The sequence below is a fragment of the Ammodytes marinus genome (genome assembly GCF_949987685.1).
Source record: "Ammodytes marinus genome assembly, chromosome: 9".
Classification (NCBI taxonomy): domain Eukaryota; kingdom Metazoa; phylum Chordata; class Actinopteri; order Uranoscopiformes; family Ammodytidae; genus Ammodytes; species Ammodytes marinus.
This window is the reverse complement of record NC_137213.1, coordinates 7,291,109-7,311,747: the sequence shown is the minus strand read 5'-3', so window position 1 is coordinate 7,311,747 and position 20,639 is coordinate 7,291,109. Positions and strand designations below refer to the sequence as shown.

The 20,639-nt window shown below is 41.4% G+C and overlaps 1 protein-coding gene across 1 annotated transcript in view; it reads left to right on the top strand.

Annotated features, from left to right (window-relative positions):
- Positions 1 to 471: 471 nt before the first annotated feature.
- The window catches only part of col6a1 (collagen, type VI, alpha 1), a 31,244-nt gene continuing 11,076 nt past the window's right edge, over positions 472 to 20,639 (top strand). The window contains exons 1-25 of the mRNA XM_080033592.1: positions 472 to 759; positions 2,320 to 2,449; positions 3,093 to 3,293; positions 3,427 to 3,586; positions 4,877 to 4,990; positions 5,090 to 5,110; positions 6,557 to 6,577; positions 6,686 to 6,730; positions 6,892 to 6,945; positions 7,113 to 7,157; positions 8,045 to 8,071; positions 8,434 to 8,460; positions 8,550 to 8,594; positions 8,693 to 8,746; positions 9,491 to 9,553; positions 9,650 to 9,712; positions 9,819 to 9,872; positions 9,961 to 9,996; positions 10,091 to 10,153; positions 10,377 to 10,439; positions 13,671 to 13,733; positions 15,922 to 15,984; positions 16,120 to 16,170; positions 16,264 to 16,299; positions 16,553 to 16,615. Of these exons, the coding sequence (XP_079889718.1) occupies positions 675 to 759; positions 2,320 to 2,449; positions 3,093 to 3,293; positions 3,427 to 3,586; positions 4,877 to 4,990; positions 5,090 to 5,110; positions 6,557 to 6,577; positions 6,686 to 6,730; positions 6,892 to 6,945; positions 7,113 to 7,157; positions 8,045 to 8,071; positions 8,434 to 8,460; positions 8,550 to 8,594; positions 8,693 to 8,746; positions 9,491 to 9,553; positions 9,650 to 9,712; positions 9,819 to 9,872; positions 9,961 to 9,996; positions 10,091 to 10,153; positions 10,377 to 10,439; positions 13,671 to 13,733; positions 15,922 to 15,984; positions 16,120 to 16,170; positions 16,264 to 16,299; positions 16,553 to 16,615 (1,647 nt within the window). The 5' untranslated portion in view covers positions 472 to 674. The remainder of the gene's footprint in view (positions 760 to 2,319; positions 2,450 to 3,092; positions 3,294 to 3,426; positions 3,587 to 4,876; positions 4,991 to 5,089; positions 5,111 to 6,556; positions 6,578 to 6,685; positions 6,731 to 6,891; positions 6,946 to 7,112; positions 7,158 to 8,044; positions 8,072 to 8,433; positions 8,461 to 8,549; positions 8,595 to 8,692; positions 8,747 to 9,490; positions 9,554 to 9,649; positions 9,713 to 9,818; positions 9,873 to 9,960; positions 9,997 to 10,090; positions 10,154 to 10,376; positions 10,440 to 13,670; positions 13,734 to 15,921; positions 15,985 to 16,119; positions 16,171 to 16,263; positions 16,300 to 16,552; positions 16,616 to 20,639) is intronic.

Below are 20,639 nucleotides of genomic sequence, written 5' to 3'. Positions count from 1 at the left end.
GATGTGTCAGCTGCTTTTCATTAAAGTCTGATGGAATGAATCCAGTGTGCATCCATTGCATTATGCCCATTCTCTACATGGACTATGTAAGGGCGGCGTCCTGTATGAAGGCTACCTGTGTGAGTGAAAGGAAAGCCCCACAAAGCTCTCTCCCTTCTGACTTCTCATCATACATGTTCTGAAACCATGCAAACATAACCAAGATCAGTGACCACATGCACGCCCTTCATCTCTTGCAAACAATAATTTAAAAAAAAATCTGTGCACACTGAAGCCTGGCTCACAGACAGCTGTTTTTCTTGTTTATTCCGGTGTCCAAGTGTCTCCCCCCTTATAAGGAAGCGGGTATATAATATCTTGGATTTTGTGTAAACGTTTGGCCCGTGCGCGTTCTAGACTATCCCTTCTCACTGTCCTCGTATAAAGCGCGTGAACCCCCCACCTCTTCCTCATCCTCCTCCCCCCATCCTCCTCCCTCGCCGTGCGCTCTGGTCCTCCTCTGCGCGCTCGCTCTTGGTCTCGCCTTGGACAATCTGCGGCAGAGTGCTGGATCCCCAAAAGTTCGCCGAATCGGTGTAGAGGTACCGGGGGCCTGAGTGGTTTTTCTTTGATTTTTTTTCCGGGTAGTGGGGTGTAGTATTTTTTTGTTTTTAGTTTTTATTTACTGTTCAACTATGGAGACTCTCCGAGTTCTCCTTGCGCTGCTGTGCGTTTTCCTGGCTGAAGCGCAAGCGCAAATCCAAGTCAACAAGTTTTTGGGTAAGTTTGCTGAAAACGTGTCGTACTTTTCCAAGAGAATGTTCTAGTATCTGTCGTTCTTGGCGTTGTGTTGCACGTAAAGTGGTGTTTCTGTGTTTGAATGTAGCATGTCTCATTTGCTGCAAGAGTTCATCCATTTGTTCAGTATCTGTGGGTTGCCTGAAGTCTGAGAGAAACCTTTTAAATCAGCAGCGTAGCACCAAATCAGATGCAGCAGCACCTGAAAATAATTTCATAGGATGACACTGGCCTAGCCCACCTGGAGCAGGCCCTTGTTGTTTTTTCCCTATGGTTCCATGGTTGTCTTAATAAGCATGCACCATAAGATCTACCAGTGCTTTGGATATGTGAAGTGAAGATGAAGTGATGGATGCCAATGTGATAAATGTGGACAAGAATCGAAATGGGTGATGGCACCTCTAGGCCTGCTTACCTGCCAAGGCGCTGTGCAACAGTTATAGCACTGGTGTATGCAGACAGCCATGTTATGGATGCAGTGCAGGCCCACACCTGTGATTATTTTAACTGTATACAACTCTGTGTCAATAGGCAATTGCACATTGTGAGTGAACAAAAATTGCATGCGGGGTTCCCCACGGTTATATTATAGGGTCTCTTCTGTTTATCATATGTGCTCCCGCTAGCTCAGATTATGGAATGCTACAAAATATGCTACCATAATTATGCAGACAACACACATTTACATAACCATGTCACCAGATGACTATAGTCCGATACAATCACTGAGGAATTGCATTGTAGAAATCAAAACACAAACAATTACAAGTCAGAACCCAGCTTAAATCGGTGATGCTAAAAACCACGCACAGAACCAGAAATCTTGGTAAAGTCATGGACTCGGACCTGAATTTCAGCAGCATTTGGAATCACTTGTTCATGTCCATGCATTTATCTTCAGTAGATTAGACTACTGTAACAGTTTCCTCACAGGTGTAAAAACAGTCAATCAGACAGCTTCAGGTGATTCAGAAAGCTGCTCCTGGAGTCCTCACTAAGACCAAAACATTGGATCACAACACTCCAGTTCTGAGGTCTTTACACTGGCTTCCTGTCAGTCAACCTGTCAGGGTTATAAAGCACTGAATGGTTTCGGGCCAAAATAAATTTCTGATCTGCTGCTACGTTATGAACCATCCAATCATCTCAGGTCGTCTGGAAGAGGTCTACTTTGAGTACTCAGAGTCAAGACCAAACATAAAGAAGCAACTTTCAGTTTTTATGCATCACATATTTGTTTAAAATCTAAGCTGATGATTTTTCTGTTTGCCTTTACACCTGTGACTTTTTTATTTTGCTTGCCTTGCCAATAAGATGCAAGGATCAGGTAGATTATTAGCCCCATGACACCCGAAACCCAGTGTGATGCAGGGTGCTCCAAGCAGCATCATGTGGGCCAATGATACCTGTGCTGACATCACTTGAATTGATGGGTGGATGATTGGTCAAAAATGCTTTTTATTTTTGCTATTTGCCGGTTTCAGGTTTGTTCAACGAATGATTTTTGCTGACAGCCATCTTTGTTTGTTTGTTTTTCGACAGATTGTCCTGTTGATCTTTTCTTCGTACTGGATACATCTGAGAGTGTCGCCCTCAGAACGAAACCGCATGACTTTTATATCAACCAGATCAAAAGCTTCACCAATCAATTCGTAGATAAACTCACAGACCTGTAAGACACACACACACACACACACACACACACACACACGACTGCAGTGATGGAAGAGGCTTTCAGATTATTAATTTATCTTAATGTGGCTACAATTGCTGTTACATATCATCTATGATCATCAGAGGAAAAATTAGACTGTTTCAGAAATATTTTAAAGTTCCTTGTAGCTACTTCAAACGGAGACAATATACTTTGTTGCTAGTTAAAAGTCCTGCATATGAAATATTCCTTGAAATAATAACTCAACACTCCCAGTTGCTTCTCACCTTTCTGTATTCTTCTGACATCACTGTTGGGTGCAATACAGTACTCTTCTGACCACGCCCATTGCTGATTATAACTATTATTATATTATTTGAAGTAAAGTTTATAGACTGTTGGTTACTTTTATCCAAAGTTATGCATCATTACTTTTTTTTATTTAAAAAAAAACAAAATTTGTGACTCACGTAAATGTACAATATTTGCCACTGAAATGTAATAGAGAACAAAGTACAAAGTAACATAAACATGAAGTACAGTTCATGAGTAAATGTAGTTAGTGAAATACCACCATTAGCTTTCTGTACCATATCAATGTTGTGTTGATTTGATGATGAGCTGACTTTTGTTACTCTACGGAACACCTCCATTTGTCCAGGACCCACAACTGTGACCGCGTCCTGACGTGGAACTCAGGAGCACTGCACTACAGTGACGAGGTCAAAATGGTGAAGGAGCTGGGTCCAGTGGGCACTGAGCGCGATGCCATGAAAAAGGCAGTCCAAGCCATCGAATTCATTGGCAAGGGCACCTACACTGACTGTGCAATCAAGAGGGGTGTTGCAGAGGTGCTCCGAGGGTAAGAATAACGCTAATACACACACAACACTCACACACACACACACACACACACACGCGCACGCTCAAGCGCGCTACATTAAAAAAAAGTGGTGTGTTATGACATTTGATATCATTTGTGTGTCTCGATGCAGGGGCTCCCACTACTCCGAGAACAAGTACATTGTGGTGGTGACTGATGGTCATCCCCTGACTGGTTACAAAGAGCCATGCGGAGGCGTGCAGGAAGCTGCCAACGAAGCCAAGCAATTTGGCGTCAAAGTGTTCTCTGTAGCCATCATACCTGATGCGGAGGTATAAAACACACACACACACACACACACACACACACACACACACACACACACACACACACACACACAAACACATTTGTACTTAATGCTGCTGAGGACCCTCATTTGCATATGTATTATTCCCCAAAGCCACACCCAAACCCTTATTCCCAAAGCTTAATGTATACCTCCTATCTTTACCTCAACAACAAAACAATAAGGCTTCTTACCATGAGTTCCTACATGAACTTACTATTTTCAGCCAAAGTTGGAAACAGTTTTGTACTTTTCTCATGATAAGTTTCTGAGTGTTCATGTAAGTGCTTTAAGGTGGACACGCTTCATTTGGATGGAGATGAATAGGATTTAGCTATGTTTGAATCAGATCGTTAGTATACTGTGTGGTCACCGCCAACCAAAATGAAAAAACATAGCCAGAAACTTGAGATTGGAAACCAAGATTTTAGGGGTTCTAAACTTTTTCATTTTAGCTAATGAATTTGGCTGTGGAGCGATCCCCCTCCTAGTGCCACTCAAACTTTAAAAAAAGGGGGAGAAAATTCCAAACGTCCCTGGTTCAGAAACACAGAGAGGGAACTCCTCCCTAACATCAAATCTTAACCCCCAAACAGCCCTTTGAAGGAAATTGTACTTTTTTTGTCTAAATGCAATGCTGCTGCTAACTATAAGAAGAGCTACAGCAAATACTAGGGTATGAGGTTCCTAAAAGTTGTTTGGTGCTCTATTTATGTAAATTCCTTTGAAAATGTACATACATTCAAGTGATAGATATTTGCCAGTAGCAAGTTATAAAGCTATCATTAGGCTTTGGGTAAGGAAGCACCACCAACGAAAACAAATCGCTTACTATTGTGGAAGACATCTTTTTAATAAAAATAACTGAAAAACAAACTGAGATTGCAAGAAGCCGAACTGGACAGAAAATGAGGGGAAAAGACTCAAAATTAAGATATTGGACAAGCATAATAGTTAATAGATACATTCATCTACACGGCTTTAATAAGGCACAAAGGCACCTCCTAAGCAGTTGATGATTTGTAGTTTTTGTTTTGCTAGTCTTGTCTTGCTAGATTTTGTTCGTAGGTTTGTTATTATTTTGTTAGAACTGGTATGTTAATGTCACAACTATTCTGTCAATAAAGATGTAAGTGAAAAAAGTGAAGAGACAACAAGTTGAAGTGAAGTGTAGAGAAATACCATCATGTTATGTAAAGGGACGTAATATTGTACACTTGGTGCAACTTTCAGGCATGTGATGTGACCAGGATTTTTGTATTTTGTGTCTCACCAGGAAAGCAGGTTGTTAGTTATGGCCACAAACAAGAACTACAGACAGAACTTCACTGCTGCAGATGAAGCCAGATCTCCCCACGAAAAAACCATTCAAACCATCATTGACATGATGGTATGTGTTCTCCTCTCCTCTCAGCTCACCTGTACATAACAGCATTCATCATTTGGATTTTGAACTAACATCTGTTTTCTTTTTCTTTTTTCTTCTCAGACAAACGAGACACGGGATACGGTAGGTCTTTTTCAGATGTCTTTTTTCATTGATTATTATTCATTGAGTATGTTTGCTTACTGCATTTCCATCGAAAATGAGTTATCCCAGAGTAATTCTGCAGACATAACTGTATTGCAGATCCAATTTATTTAGCTCAAGCATCACGGCTAAACAATGTCAGTTTATATCTCGATATTTTATATTTTTCCTGAACTGAGGGTTAGGCCTTAAAACAACAGAAACATCCCAACAGAAGAATTGTCAATTATGTTTTTTTGCTGATGAAACTTTCTTTAGAATTTAGGAGAAAAGTTGTATCTTGGCCCAATGCCATGTCTTAAAAATGTATACAAACTTGGTTTCTTTACTAAACACAGCTTGTTACTTACTAGAGTTGTTTAGTCAATAAATCTTAACTCAGTGTAGTTGGGGTGTAAACAAAATCTGGGTTGTTAATGTTAGTGTTTTTTTTCCTTGCCTTCCTCTTGTCCTCTCTCATTTGCTGGCTAAGCCTTGTTACAGCTGGTCTTTACTGTAAACTTGCTCATGCTCACAAAACAAGGATGTGTCCGGCTACAGGGAGCTGAAAGTAGCACATCAAAAGGACAAATGAGATAACAGTGATACGATCTTCTTGCCAACTTTGAACTTTTGTATTTTGATTTTAGTATTTTTAATTTGTTTTTGGAACTATAAAAATCCCCTTTGGGGATGAATAAAGTAATTAAATTATCAATCAATCTAACTGTGTATCTTTCTATCTATCCATCTATCTATCTATCTATTCATATATCTATCTAAAACAGAAATTCTTTAAAAATGTATTTTGCAGTAGCATGCTTATAGCTCAATTACAATCATATTTGCAAACATTTTTGGACCTTAAAAGGAAAGGAATCCCCCCGCCCATTGACAAGCCCCACCCCCGTTTTCTTTCATCCTGGCTGCTAGTGTCTACAATACACTCAGTGGCATTTTTTGCTGGCACGTGACTTTTTTGTATTATATTTTGTTATAATTTCATATCAAATGTAAATTTTCAATTTGATCATTTTATACAAACTGGTTTGAACAATTTGTTCTAAGTAGCTCTTTAGTTAAGCAAACTAGATTTCTCCCTAAGGAATAGCTCTGCTGTAGTTCAACTTCTTCCAGTGTGAAGTCATTGGTAGCTTGCAAAGCTATGCTTTCAAAGAAGCTTTCACAACACTGCTAAACATGCAGATATTAAGTTCAATTGATTCCAATGAGGCCTACTTATTGCCGTATTTCCCTTGTGATCAGTCCGTTACTTAAATGGTTTTAAAGTACCGAAGTAATGTTCGTAGCAGACATATATATATATACAGTATATATATATATATATATATATATATATATATATATATATATATATATATATATATATATATATATTAAGACACTTTTCCTGTTTATAATGTTTTATTCTTTTTACCCCCTCAGTGTTGCTCCTTCGACTGCGTTGTAAGTATGCCATTAATTATCTTATTGCCAACATCAATTCAACTTCTGCTTCTTTTACTTTCGAGGGGCAACTGTTTCACCGTTTGTGTTTTACTGTTCTATCTGCAGGCTCCAGGTGGGCCTAAAGGAGGACCAGGAGACCCTGGCTCTAAGGTATGATTATATCATGCAAAAAAAAACTGTTAGATACTCATTGCATCCAATGCATACAGCTGCACAAGAGAATGTCGTTAACCAAATTCACAAATATAGAGAAAACATTAGACTCTACATTGTCTCATAATTTTGATTTAATTTTCTGCCCATTTCTACAGGGAGAAACCGGCAGGCCAGGGATGCCAGGAGAGAAAGGAGATACTGGGGGCGTCGTAAGTGACTTCCACCATTGTGCTCCACCACCAACAACAACACTATCCCCAACATACGACCATGCATGCCAAAGAAGAAAACAAGCGTCTCATCTATTTGGATTTGTCTTGCAGGCTTCAGTGAGACGCCATTCAGATGATCTAATACTTCTGTCTCTATGTTACAGGGCAAAATTGGAGATCCTGGACCTGTTGGTTACAGCGGAATGAAGGTAGAGTGCACTGAGAGCCCCTATTAACCCAAATCCACAAAATTCTTCAAACTATGTAATTTAGGGCGTTAGTTACATTATAGTTAGCATCTGAAAAGAGTTGGGCATATTCATTCTATAAAAACAATGACTATTGCCACCGTTTGATACGGCCACGCCCACACAGTCCCGTCAAACGGTCTACTCTAGGCAGTAAAAAAAGTTGTTTAAAACTAAGTTTTATAATGAACATTTCTTTTCAATCGGATTTGTGTAAAAGCTTATTGAGACACCCAACTTCGATAGCATAGTATATTGATTTTTACTAGACCAGGTTTCCAGAGGGTTGAAGTCTTGGCTAAACATAAGTGGTGTTCTTTATACCGTAGTATTAATAGTATAGTCTCACACAAAATGGACAGTTTGTAGGCCTACGTGGCAGCATTGGTGCACACGAGGGCTGTGAGTAAAGGATGATACAACACTGTCACATTGGGCCACATTGGAATAAGATGGAGCCAAGTTTTGCCACCCTTTTTTTACAAATGTATTTGTATTATGCAATTCAGCCAACACTTTTAAATGTTTTATGCATTCTTAATTGTATAGCCTTAAGTTTAATGGTCAATTACTCCATACAGGTTATTTCACTGACAACTGCAGTCTAGTCATCCTTTGTTGAAGGGTTTTTTTTGGCGACCATTTCCGCTTAATGGCGTTTGCCAAAAACAATAAATGGAACTATGAAAGTCCACCTTTTCACTATAACAGAAATATCTATGACCTAGAAACAATCGTACAGAATGTAAGCCAGGGAACATTTGCAAACCCAAGTTGGAATTTATTTAGGTTATTTTCCCGATGATGTGTGATGATGCTGATTCTGATGTGTGTGTTTCTATTTCCAGGGAGACCGCGGTATCAAAGGAGGAAAGGTACTATCAGAACGCACAGACACAAAACGTATACTTAAACAAGATTCAGTGCATGCTCCACGTTGACTGTGCTGTGTAATTCATGCTAATTGTGTGTGTGTGTGTGTGTGTGTGTGTGTGTGTGTGTGTGTGTGTGTGTGTGTGTGTGTGTGTGTGTGTGTGTGTGTGTGTGTGTGTGTGTGTGTGTGTGTGTGTGTGTGTGTGTGTGTGTGTGTGTGTGTGTGTGTGTGTGTGTGTGTGTGTGTGTGTGTGTGTGTGTGTGTGTGTGTGTGTGTGTGTGTGTGTGTGTGTGTGTGTGTGTGTGTGTGTGTGTGTGTGTGTGTGTGTGTGTGTGTGTGCGTGCGTGCGTGTGTTCTCTGCAGGGAGACCGTGGACACAAAGGCTACGAGGTGAGCTTTTCTAATCAGTTTTTCTGACATCCGATGATGCTCTCTTGTCTGTGATGGCGAATTATTGATCTCTCTTCTCTCTTTCTCAGGGAGACAAAGGTCAAAACGGAAGGGATGGAGTAGATGGACTCAAGGTGCGTTACAGGCGCTAACATCCTAGCAATACAGCTGTGTCTGTCCATGTGATTAAGTTGTCTGAAGATGTGTATTTCTTGCTGGTTCTCTTCATCAGGGTGAAGCCGGTTTCTCTGGTCTTTCCGGCTGTAAAGGAAGTCCTGGATCAGACGTGAGTGGCATTTCATTTCTCAATCTAGGTTTAATCCCACTCCTATGGATCATCGCATTTTGGGCCCAGACTGACGCTCTGCTCACACAAAGGTCACACATCGTTTGAATCACAACCAGACAGACTGACACAGACCACACCATGTTAACACACATCAGTGTCCTCATGTGGAGGGGTCAGGAGGACACGCACAACACACACACACACACACACACACACACACACACACACACACACACACACACACACACACACACACACACACACACACACACACACACACACACACACACACACACACACACACACACTTTGTATCTTTCACAGACAGACAGACACTTTGTATCTTTTTATTCTCTCTTGAACAGATGCACATGCTCAGACAGTCCACTTCTGTATCTGCCTTTGGCTCATGCACATTGTTTAGAGACAAGCCATTAGCCAGGGTAGCATGTCTAGGAATGTTGCTGTCCCGTGCGTTTTCTGATCAACATTACACCCAGCGTCTGGACCCCCGTCCCCCCTCCAAGAGGCAGCCTGAGCCCACTGGCTGATTAATCAATGCTTTGTTTACATTCTCTGCTGACAGATTGTTTAAATGAAGCCTTACAGTCGTACTGTAAACAAACACATAGGCGTGCGCATGTGAATGGTGTGTTTGCAAGGCCCTCAGAGAACAGGCGTTGGGTCTTCAGCTTCTTGTGATCATGCACTGAAGAGGCATTTTGTGTTTTGCTCTTCCAGGGCCTTCAGGGAGACTCTGGACCAAAGGGCGACGCTGGTCCTTATGGAGTGAAAGGAGCAAAAGTAAGATGAAAAAAATACAAATAAAATATGCTTTTGAAGATTTCAAACAGCCCCTCCCCCCCCGGCTTGTAACAAAATACGGTGTGCTTGTTTCAGGGAGACGATGGAAAAGACGGCGAGGAAGGAAGGCCTGGAAACCCCGGCACACAGGGACCTAAGGTGAGTCTGAGCACAGAGATCATGACCAGAGACACATCCATATATACACAGAGTATCGCCAAGCAGGAACTATGACGCATGTGTCAACGCCTGTGTGTTGTGACAGGGTGAGCCGGGCCGTCGCGGACCAGATGGGGACAAAGGAGAGCGCGGAGATGACGTGAGTGATTAAAACATTTAAATAAAAACACCAAAAACACTTCTCTTTCTCTTCTGATGTCTTGACTAATGTATGATGCGTGTTTCAGGGCGCACCTGGACCGGACGGAGGTCCCGGGGACAGGGTAAAGTAGAGCTTTAATATGGACTTCAGGTCTCAGTGTCTTTGGGTGTGAGTGACAGCCACCAAAATGTGTGTCTTTTTTAAATCTCTTTCAGGGACTAGGTGGAGAGAAGGGGGAGCAAGGTTCCCGTGGAAACAGAGGCGGTAGAGGAGAACCGGTAAGTGATGAGGAGGAGGGGAGTGTGAAGAGTAAATAGCCACATTACATTTTTGTACACTTTATTAAGGAAATGCTGTTTGGTAATTATATTGAGTCATCTGCATCCCCACCTTTTTTTACACTCCTACAGATCTAAATTTGTTTAAAACTTGCCTCTGCCTGCTTTACTTTTGCATTGTTATGTCTTGGACACTTTATACATTTGTTCTTTTCCTTGGCAGGGAGACCTTGGACCCCGTGGTGAGCAGGGGAGGGAGGGCTCAGCTGGCCCCAACGGAGACCCCGTAAGAAACACTCAACTATAAAAACTGACCCATTTACTTAGACACACACACACACACACACACACCCACAGGAGCTAAAGTACAACATGCAGTACTACTGTTTGTCAGGCTTTTTCAATTGAGTTCCAGGAGGAGGCCCGGTGTAGTCACCCAATTTTCTCTCTGGCAGCATCCTTTTTTTCCAGAACTTGTGCCTTAGTGTGCTTCCTAGCGTGCGTGCATGGAAGCACTTGTGAGCGTGCGTTCATATTTCATGTTGAAGGGTTGGTTGTGGAGGAGCTTACACAGAGGCGAACCTGGCCAGTGTCCCAAAGCGTGGCCCACTCCTGCATGTCCCCCCTCTCTCTCTCTCTCTCTCTCTCTCTCTCTCTCTCGCGCGCTCAGTTTTTTTTTACTCCTCCTTGGGAACATGGATGCTCACTCTTTCCCTTCTGACTCAGTTCTTCTCTCCGTCCGCTCCAGCCAAAGCCTCTGGATGGGTTTTTTCTTAATAAGGCACCAGGCAGCGTAGTAATAATAATAATACGTTACACGCGTTAGTTGTGGTAACCGCCGTGATGTCAGAACTTTCAATGGCTCTTTTGTGCGTTTCAGCATGGTGCCGCCTTTACTCATCAGAGCTGAATGAATAATAACTGAACTCAATAGTAGAGAAAACATGGAATAACTGACATGGTGAGCCCGCCTCATAAGCTCAGGAAAAAAACTGTATCCTCGCATGCCGTTATGTGCAGCACATCATTTACACTTAATAAAAATCTTGTCAGGTCACAGTATACTGTATGTATTTGAACAGCACTCAAATGTGACATATTGGCAATTGTCATTGTTAACTTGAAATTAAAGAAGGTCCCTGACATTTTGGATAATATTGGTAGCCTACCTTAGACTGGAAGCTGGAGCAAACAGTGAGCCTTGAATCAAAGTTTAATTAGGGGGCCAAGCCCGAGTAGGGCCTTGGACCGCGTTTGACCGCGTTTTGCAGAGAAACGCAGTTCCATAGCCCTGCTGGGCAGGGAACCCTATTGTTTTTGCTGGGATTGTTATTCTTCCACTCGTAAAAGTGGTGCTGCAGCCCAAACCGTAAAGGGTTGGGACATGCCACTTGCAGGGATTATCCAGGTCCGTGCCTGGTACGCAGACAAAAAAAATTCAGACATGCCGACCACTAGGTGGCACTACAACAAAGGAAAAAGCGTTTTGGGATATAACTTCCGCACCGAAAGTCCGACAGTCAAAAACTTTATATCCACAGATAGTCAGCTGCATCTTTTGAGATAGACCACGCCCATTTGCGTATATATAGATTTTTCGCTACATCGCAAAAACTGTGTCAGTCACCAAAACATACTCCTCCTACAGTTTTCGCCCGATTTGGACGAAACCAAAAGCATTATGCTCTACTGACTCCCACGAGCAACAGTTGGTCAAATAATTTTTCTACGACCATCGGAAGACCAAACGGTAGCGCTTTTTTTGCGAAAATCCCCTAAAAAAAAAAAAAGCAATTTTCTTGAAACTCAAGGGAGACTATCATGGGGCATACCTGAGCCTATGGAAAAAATATGGGCAAGAAATTCCTATGTGGGCGGGACTTATTAAAAAAAAAATATTTAAATTTTTTTGCCTGTTTTCGCCATTTTCAAAGTCTTTAGGCAGGAAATTCAAAATACTGTCTTTACTATGGAGAGGCTGACAATCTGCTTTTGCTCATAACTCCCCAACCAAACATCGCACATTCAAAAACTTGACATCCACTTGTTTGGTACATTGAGCTGCATATTTCTATCTAACGTAGGTTTGCGAATGTCATCCATAGGGGGCGCCAAAACCACAAAAAGCTAAGAAAACGCGTTTGGGGCTATAACTTCCACACCCAATATCCACAGATGCCCACAAGTCAGCTGCATCTTTTGAGATAGGCCACGCCCATTTGCGTATGGGAATTTTTTTCGCTACATCACCAAAACTGTGTCAGTCACCAAAACACACTCCTCCTACAGTTTTTACCCGATTCGGACGAAACCAAAAGCATTATGCTCTACCGACTCCCTCGAGCAAAAGTTGTAAACAGAATTTTTCTATGACCATCGGAAGACCAAACGGTAGCGCTTTAAAGATTTGCACATTAGCTACCTTGTACCAAACTGCTTCTAAATCCAAAACGATTCATCCTATTAACACCAAACTTCACACATGTGTTTGTCCTATGGTTCTCAGGTTGGTTCTACTTTTTCCTTAAATTGCTCCAAAACGGGGCGCCAAAAACACACTTGAGCATCTTTCTCTGCGATTTTTTTGCCTTTTGGTCTATAACTCCCAAACCAAACATCCCACATTCAAAAACTTTACATCCCCGGATTCCGTGAAGCGAGGGGCCGGCGCCGCGGACGACGCCGCCCGTTCCCGAGTCGCGTGGGAGGCTTGGCCCCCGTTCACAACTGCTTGCAGTTCTAGTTTATTTTTATTTTTAAATGAAATCCTTCCTGGGAGTACTAAAACCTTCTCATTTACATCCCCATTAACACACGCAACAGTTTTGTATGACATATTGAAATCTTTGTCAAACTTTAAAACAAGCTGCTGGCAGGCCATATTGCATGATTCTAGCGGTAGCTCTGTAGACATTGTGGATCAGGACACTTGACTCTTTGAATTGACCACATATTTAGACTTTGGATAATCTTATTCTGATGGTGGCCATTTTGGATCCACTCAGCATGTGACAGCTTGCTTCAATTAACTTTAGCAATGATTCCGCCATGTTCCAAGATCTTAACAAGTGCAATGTTATGAAAATCATTGTTAATGTTATATTAAAACAAGCAGACCACCTTACCAAATATGGCAGTAAAACAAAGACAAAATCAATACAAGCTTCTGTTTCATGTATTAATAGTGTTCCTAAGGCAAAGGCTCAAAGGAACTGGAGTTGTTGTAAGTCCTGACATTCAGAACATTTTCAGATATGAAACAAGCATGGTAGTCAAAATGCATTAGCATGTACATCAGTGAATACCCACAGGTTGGAATATGAAGAGAATACAATCAACAAAGAAATCTTGAAAAAAGTGTGGGGCGGGACTTTATCTCTGTGGGTTGTGCTGGTTCTCAATGGTAGATACTGTAGAAACGGCCATTACTAGTTTTTTTCCACTCGCTTGTTTGTGGTTGTTTTTGTTGGAGAACCTGTTTTTACAGTGTCTCATTAACGGTGTTGTTGTTTTCCAGGGCGATGCTGGCAAAGTCGGGCCTCCTGGTTACAGAGGAGATGAAGGCGCACCTGGACCCGAAGTGAGTCAAACAAAACACACACACACACACACACACACTGTAAACCTATTTACTCCGTCAGCTGCTTGCTATTAGTGATAGGACCCTATTGAGCACACAATTGTCTGCCAAAAGCAAGAGCGGTTGTGGTTATTTTACAGGAGATTCTTTTTCTTGTGTTTTATTCTGACCTTGTCTCACTCGTTTGAAGTGGGCGGGGGCTCGGTTGGGAAGACATGACATCAGGAACGCCTTTGCACCAATCAGGATTTAACAACATTATAATGCTAAACCGCAACTGGCAGTTCATGTCTAGTTTGGTCACTGTTAATCACATAATGATCAATCTACTGCCACGCAGCTTGTTGCACTCTATATAAATAAAGATTTTTAAAAATTGTTTTAACTTATTAACTTTTTTTACTGTGATTGGTGCTTATTTAGTCTTTTTTTCCAGTATCTTTCAAATGTGCAGTTAATAGCTGCTCTTATCATCAATCATTACTATAAGCCCTTTAAAGTAACCGGACACCCTATATAGGGGAGAACGGGGTAATTTGTCACATGGGTTGGATGTCACATTCGTTATATCTCGCCACCAGAGCGCGCTAGCTCTGAAATGTTGATATAAAAAAGGTCCAGAATTGGGATCAGAGGTCACATACATAGCCTTCCTTGGAGGAAGACAGCTGCATTTCAGGTGAGAGGATGTTTTGTGTTTTTCATGTCAAATTCAAAATATTTTGCTTCTCAGTATTTTTCTTCTAGGCTTTTACACAATGGGTTTATAACAAAACACTTGTTACCCTCAGAAAGTGTGAAGGGTAAACTATAGTTTAGATTGTGGTTAGCAAGCTAATTAGTTGTCAGATGGTTGTTGGCCTTGATGCTAGCAAGAAATTCAAGTTGGGGTTGGTCGTCAAATTTTTTGGGGGGTTGGTTGTCACATGTTATCTCAAGGCAAGGCAAGGCAAGTTTATTTATATAACACAATTCAGACACAAGGCCACTCAAAGTGCTTTACAGGGGCAAGATAAGAATACATAAAACACATTATAAAACATTTAAAAGCGAATAAAAGAAGCAAATAATAAAAAAAAAAAAAAAAATTAAAACTCGATAATAACATAACATAATAAAAGAAGCAAATAAAATGAAAATTGCGAGTTAAAAAGGAAACAAAAAAGTCTTCAGACTCGATTTAAAAGAACTGAGAGTTGCAGCAGACCTCAAGTTCTCTGGGAGTTTGTTCCAGATTGTTGGTGCATAAAAACTAAAAGCTGCTTCTCCTCGTTTAGTCCTAACTCTAGGGACTGTAAGTAGACCTGTCCCAGACGACCTAAGGGCTCTGGACGGTTCATAACTCTCAAGGCTGCAGCCAGAAAAGGAACCCAATAACGAAATAAATTGTCAAGCTGTATCCTCACTGACATCCCAGAGAAGGAAAGAATAGAGCAGGAAAAGGCAGCTAGCAAGCAAAAGAAAAAAGGCAACAAAATCAAAACAACCCAGTGCATCCCAAACTAGACCAGCTGCCAAGGCTACAGAACGTTATGTAGGCCTATTTGTCAACTTGACAATGCAATTAAACATTCAAATTTGGTTCTGCCTCCTTGCCTTCTTTTTAAGATTTTTCCCATTAAGATAACATTGTGACAAACAACCCCATAGTGTGTGACAACCGACCCCTTGATGGGGTTGGTTGTCACAATGTGTCAGAGTGTCTTTGATGGTAAATTACTTCTTCATTACAATAAGTTGGAAAAAAAGAGAGACACACATTTCTAGCCAACACCTTAAGCTTCAATTTAATGTAGGAATGGCTATTGACAGATGTTTTGGTGATGAGCAATTCTCACTAGAGTAAAAAGTGTGCCTACTTACCCCGTTCTCCCCTATAATATTATCTAGGCAATCAGCTCGCAACATACCCTGTTAACTGATTGTTTAGTAAACTGCAACTTGCGGACAGATTTTGTTCTCCACACACACACACACACACACACACACACACACACACACACACACACACACACACACACACACACACACACACACACACACACACACACACACACACACACACACACACACACACACACACTCACACACACTCACACATTGTCTTGACAACATCCAAATGTTTCCAGCGAACACGTGATGTCACATTTCACATGGTACTAATCTTATCCTTCCTTTCATCTCCAAGGGAGCAAAGGGACCGAGAGGAATCAAAGGAGCTCCGGGAGACAGAGGCCAGATTGGGCCGAGGGTGAGTTGGGGAGACCCAGATGTGTGCCATCCATCATAACCCCAGCCATGAGGTCCATGTGTGTTCATGTGCGTTCATGTGCGCCTACTGTACATGCTGATGGATCTGTAAGTGTCTCTCCATTTCTGATTTCAGGGAGCTGACGGCCTCCCAGGAAATGGCACTGAAGGCTGTCCAGGTTTCCAGGTTTGTGTTAATAGTAGTTAATTCATGTAATGTGATACACACTTTGCTCCGGGTCAAACCCCTAATATCCCTGACATTGATGTCTCCTTTTAGGGTTATCCTGGGCCTCGCGGAGACAACGGTGAGCCAGTAAGTGATCTCAGCTTTCAATTTTTGTTATGACCCAGTCAATGTAATTAATATGGACCGGATCAGTGGTTGGTCTGCAGCTTAACAAACTTTAAAGTGAGCTGAGCGAGAGTGGCCGACCCAGAGCTTTTTATCTAACATCGATACATCAACGTGGAAAGAGGAGTCTATCTTTGAAGTTCAACAGTGTAAAAATCCCTTGTCAAGCTCATGCGACCTCTTAACCTCTTAACATTTCCCATGTGACCTGCAGGGTGGCAAGGGAACCCCTGGACCCAAAGGAGACGACGGCGATCCCGGAGATTCAGGCCTTGATGTGAGTCTGCTGTCTCTTCCTCTGGCTAGCTTCTTTTTATGGAGTTTTTTTTCTTCTGTTTCTCAGTCTCAATCTTCCTTCTCAATCCCTTCTTCTTGGCAGAGAGCGCCGACAGGATGTGAGTCACGCGCCTCGATTTACGGGCACATTTACATATTTCATTTTTTATCCGCTGTCTTTCCATTTTAAAATAATACTTTTCTTCTCTAAAAGTCTGTTGTTCATTTAGTTTTTTTTCCTTAGCCCCTCACACTCTTATGCTCTTCTGCATTTGGAAAAAATGTGTCTTGAGCAGATCTAAAGACATTTTAGTGTGTGTGTGTGTGTGTGTGTGTGTGTGTGTGTGTGTGTGTGTGTGTGTGTGTGTGTGTGTGTGTGTGTGTGTGTGTGTGTGTGTGTGTGTGTGTGTGTGTGTGTGTGTGTGTGTGTGTGTGTGTGTGTGTGTGTGTGTGTGTGTGTGTGTGTGTGTGTGTGTGTGTGTGTGTGTGTGTGTGTGTGTGTCATTGGGGGAAGAGGGCTTGAGCTGATGCAGCTGTGTGTACGTCGTTGTCAAGGACACCAGGAAATGAACAGAACACCATGGAGGGACTGCATTAGTCTTTTGTTGCGTACGTTGAGTGCGTGTTCGTGTGTGTGTGTGTGTGATCACCCACATCCATATGTCGTAAAAGTTGAAACGCTTCGACCCCCGCTTCAACTCGGTCGTGTTTACGCTAAAATGATGCATTTTCAAGGTCTGCGTTCCGTGGGATAAACATTTCTGCACGTGTTTGCACATTCCGCTCATCTGTCCATCAATGCACCCTGACCTCTGTTCTTCACGCACATTTTCAGTGTGGGTTCAGTTTACCACTCATCAAGACATTGTGTTATGATTAGATGCACAGGCATTATTTGCCCAGGCGCTCAAAATGTCTTTGATTAGTAACATTTCATAAATGATGGTCCATCTGCGTACTGGACCGTAAACATCAGCTTGAATATAAAGTGTCAGGTCACCTAATCAAAACACTATTGTTGTAATCAAAACACTATTGTTGTTAAGAGGAAAACACTTTTGAGATCTACACAAAAGCTTGTGAGCGCTACTTAAAGTTTTCTTTGGAAAATGCTTGTCAGGAATCCAAAGTAAACAGGCTCAGTCATGAAATCCCTCATATGGTGTAAACAATGTATGAGCTCCACTTTTACATTTTCTTGGTCTCTACTTACTTACTGTATATATTGGCAGTATATTTTCTTAAAGGTCCACTATGTAACATTTATGAAACAATTGCTTAAAACACTTAGCCCACTTATTTCTATTAAAAGGAATCGGGCCATTTTTTTTTGTGAAAATCGAAAAGATGTGACATTTCTGGGCGTACCTGCTGAGCATGTTCCGCATATAAACACTAGAAGAAGAAGCTCAACTGGCTAGTCACAACAGCGGGAGCAGTGATGTTATAGTGAATCATAGTGTTAGTCAAACTACAATAAACTAAGCAGTGCAAAAAAACTTACCTCATCCATTATTACAACCAGACAATCACATTATGTCTCATGTAGCCTATCACTGTTTTGGCCGTTGCACTGACGTAGTGAAAGCACTGCCACCGCTATTGAAAAGGAATTTAACAGTGCCCCTTTAAAGGAATAGTTGGACACTTTTGCCTAAAGTTTAGTTGATTAGGAAAAACATATCTTAAATATGCATCGACATCCAGCAGCAGCTTAAGTTAAAGTATCTTAGCATAAAGACTGGACACCGGGTGAAACAGATAGTCTGGCTTCATCCAAAGGGGAACACAATCCACCTAAGAAAATAAAGGTTAACCTACAAGCACCTCTGCTATCACTCATAGATACATTATGCTTTTAGCGTAAGAGATTCATCTTTATATTTCAGTTTTTGTAAAGATTACACCAGATATAACGTGTGAATCATCAAGCATTAGGGGTTCTCCTTGGTAGATTGTATTACCTTTGGACAGAGCCAGGCTAGCTCCTTCCCCCTGTCTCCACTCTTTTGCTAAGCTAAGTTAACTGTCTGCCAGCTATAGTTTCTGTATTTTAAGTACAGACATATGACCAGTATCAATCTTCTCATCTCCCTCTTCATGACAAAGTGAATAAGCAAGCGTCCCCAAAATGTCCACGTATCACTAATTTCCCCTGTGCTGCTGTTCCACTGGTCAATAGAGACCTTTATATATAAAATAAATTACAAGATGACAGATTTCAATGGAAAACATGAATCAGTGCATTCCACTTCCCTCCAGAGGCGTTCAGCCATTTCTTTTTTCCTCTCGCTCAAAAGCCGTTATATGTGTTTCTCAGAACAGTCTCTCGTTTGTTCTCACAAGTTTTACACTGTCCTGGATGGCACAGTGGAGGAAACAGTGACCGGTTAGACACAAAAAAAAATACATCAAGTGGCATCAAACTGGCTAACAGAATTTTAAGATAAAACTAATGCCATTTGTTTCACTGTGGTTTTTTTGACCAACTGGATTTCTAATTGAAATAGTTTGAATATTTTCACACTGCACAGGCATGTACTATGCTGCCTGCACTTTCTCTGGCCAGAGGGGACAGGGGTTACTGATAGGGGGTGTGTCAGAGGAGATAAGGCCTTGGACCTTTTGACTTTCCCACTTATTTGACTATTTAGCACCTCGGAATGATAATATACACATATTCAACAAAGTATAACATCTGGTTTCATGCCGGCAAGTATGACACCATAAAGTCAAGGTCAAGACTTTACATCAGAGTGTTTGAAGTTGAGAATGTGCAATAATTGGAACCGTTTGTGTGTATACTCGTAAGTGTATGTGTGGGTTAAAAGCAAGGGGATTGGCATTACCTTCTCTTTCTCCCTGTCTCTCTCTCCTTCTTATCTGACCACTGTGGGTAGATGGCTGTGCAGCGTACACATCTGCTGGTTTGAGTCGGCGCTCTCAGATCAAACAGCAAAAGTGATTTAACATAAATGTTTGGGACTTAACATTAACAGTGCCTGCTTTCCCTCTGGCCCTCTGTGCATTTCGCTTCTGTCCGGCATGTTGAGCTTCTAATACGTTTTTATGTGACTACCACACACAAAATGTATTCGGAGTACGGAGGAGATGTGTTGAGAAAAGTGGTAAACCTCCTACAAGGAACTTTTAAATGTTTATGAAACAGTTTCATTGTACCTCTGATGATCATAAATGACCTGTAAAAGCAAATGAGACCATTAGGGAAAACAACACTAATTTTATATATTATTATTGATGCATTTGCATTGGACCGATTTTTCCCAGGCACAATTTACGTCTGGCAGATGGGAAAACCTTGTGTTTTCTGAAGGGCATTTAATCAAAGTTGTATCTGCTTCACCATCGTGATATTACCATTATTAATCTTACAAAGTTTCTGATCAACCAGAAAAACCTGGATGAAATTATACAACACCTGAACTCCTCCTCCTGTTGCCTTGACATTCTGCCCACAGGCTTCTTTAAAACTGTCTTTAACTGCATGGCCTCAGATGTCCTAGAAATTGTCAACATGTCCCTTCGCACTGGTGTATTCCCACAGGCCCTGACAACAGCAGTCATCAAGCCACCCCTAAAAAAGAAAAATCTAGATACTGTACATTATTATTAGATTATGAACAAGAACAAATTATGTTACCATAATTATGCAGACGACACACACATTTACATAACCATATTACCAGGAGACTATAGTCCGATTCAAGCACTAAGTAATTGCATTGATCAAATCAATGACTGGATGTGCCAAAATTCAATTGAAATTCTTCAATTGAACAAAGACAAAACTGAAGTTATTGTCTTTGCTGCCAAAGATGAACAATTAAAAGTCAGTGCACAGCTGAAATCTGTTATGTTAGAAAGCACACACCAAGCCAGAAATCTTGGAGTAGTGATAGATTCAGACTTGAATTTCCAAAAACACATTAAATCAATTACCAAGTCAGCCTACTTCCACCTTAAAAACATTTCAAGAATTAAAGGGCTACTGTCTCAGCAGGACT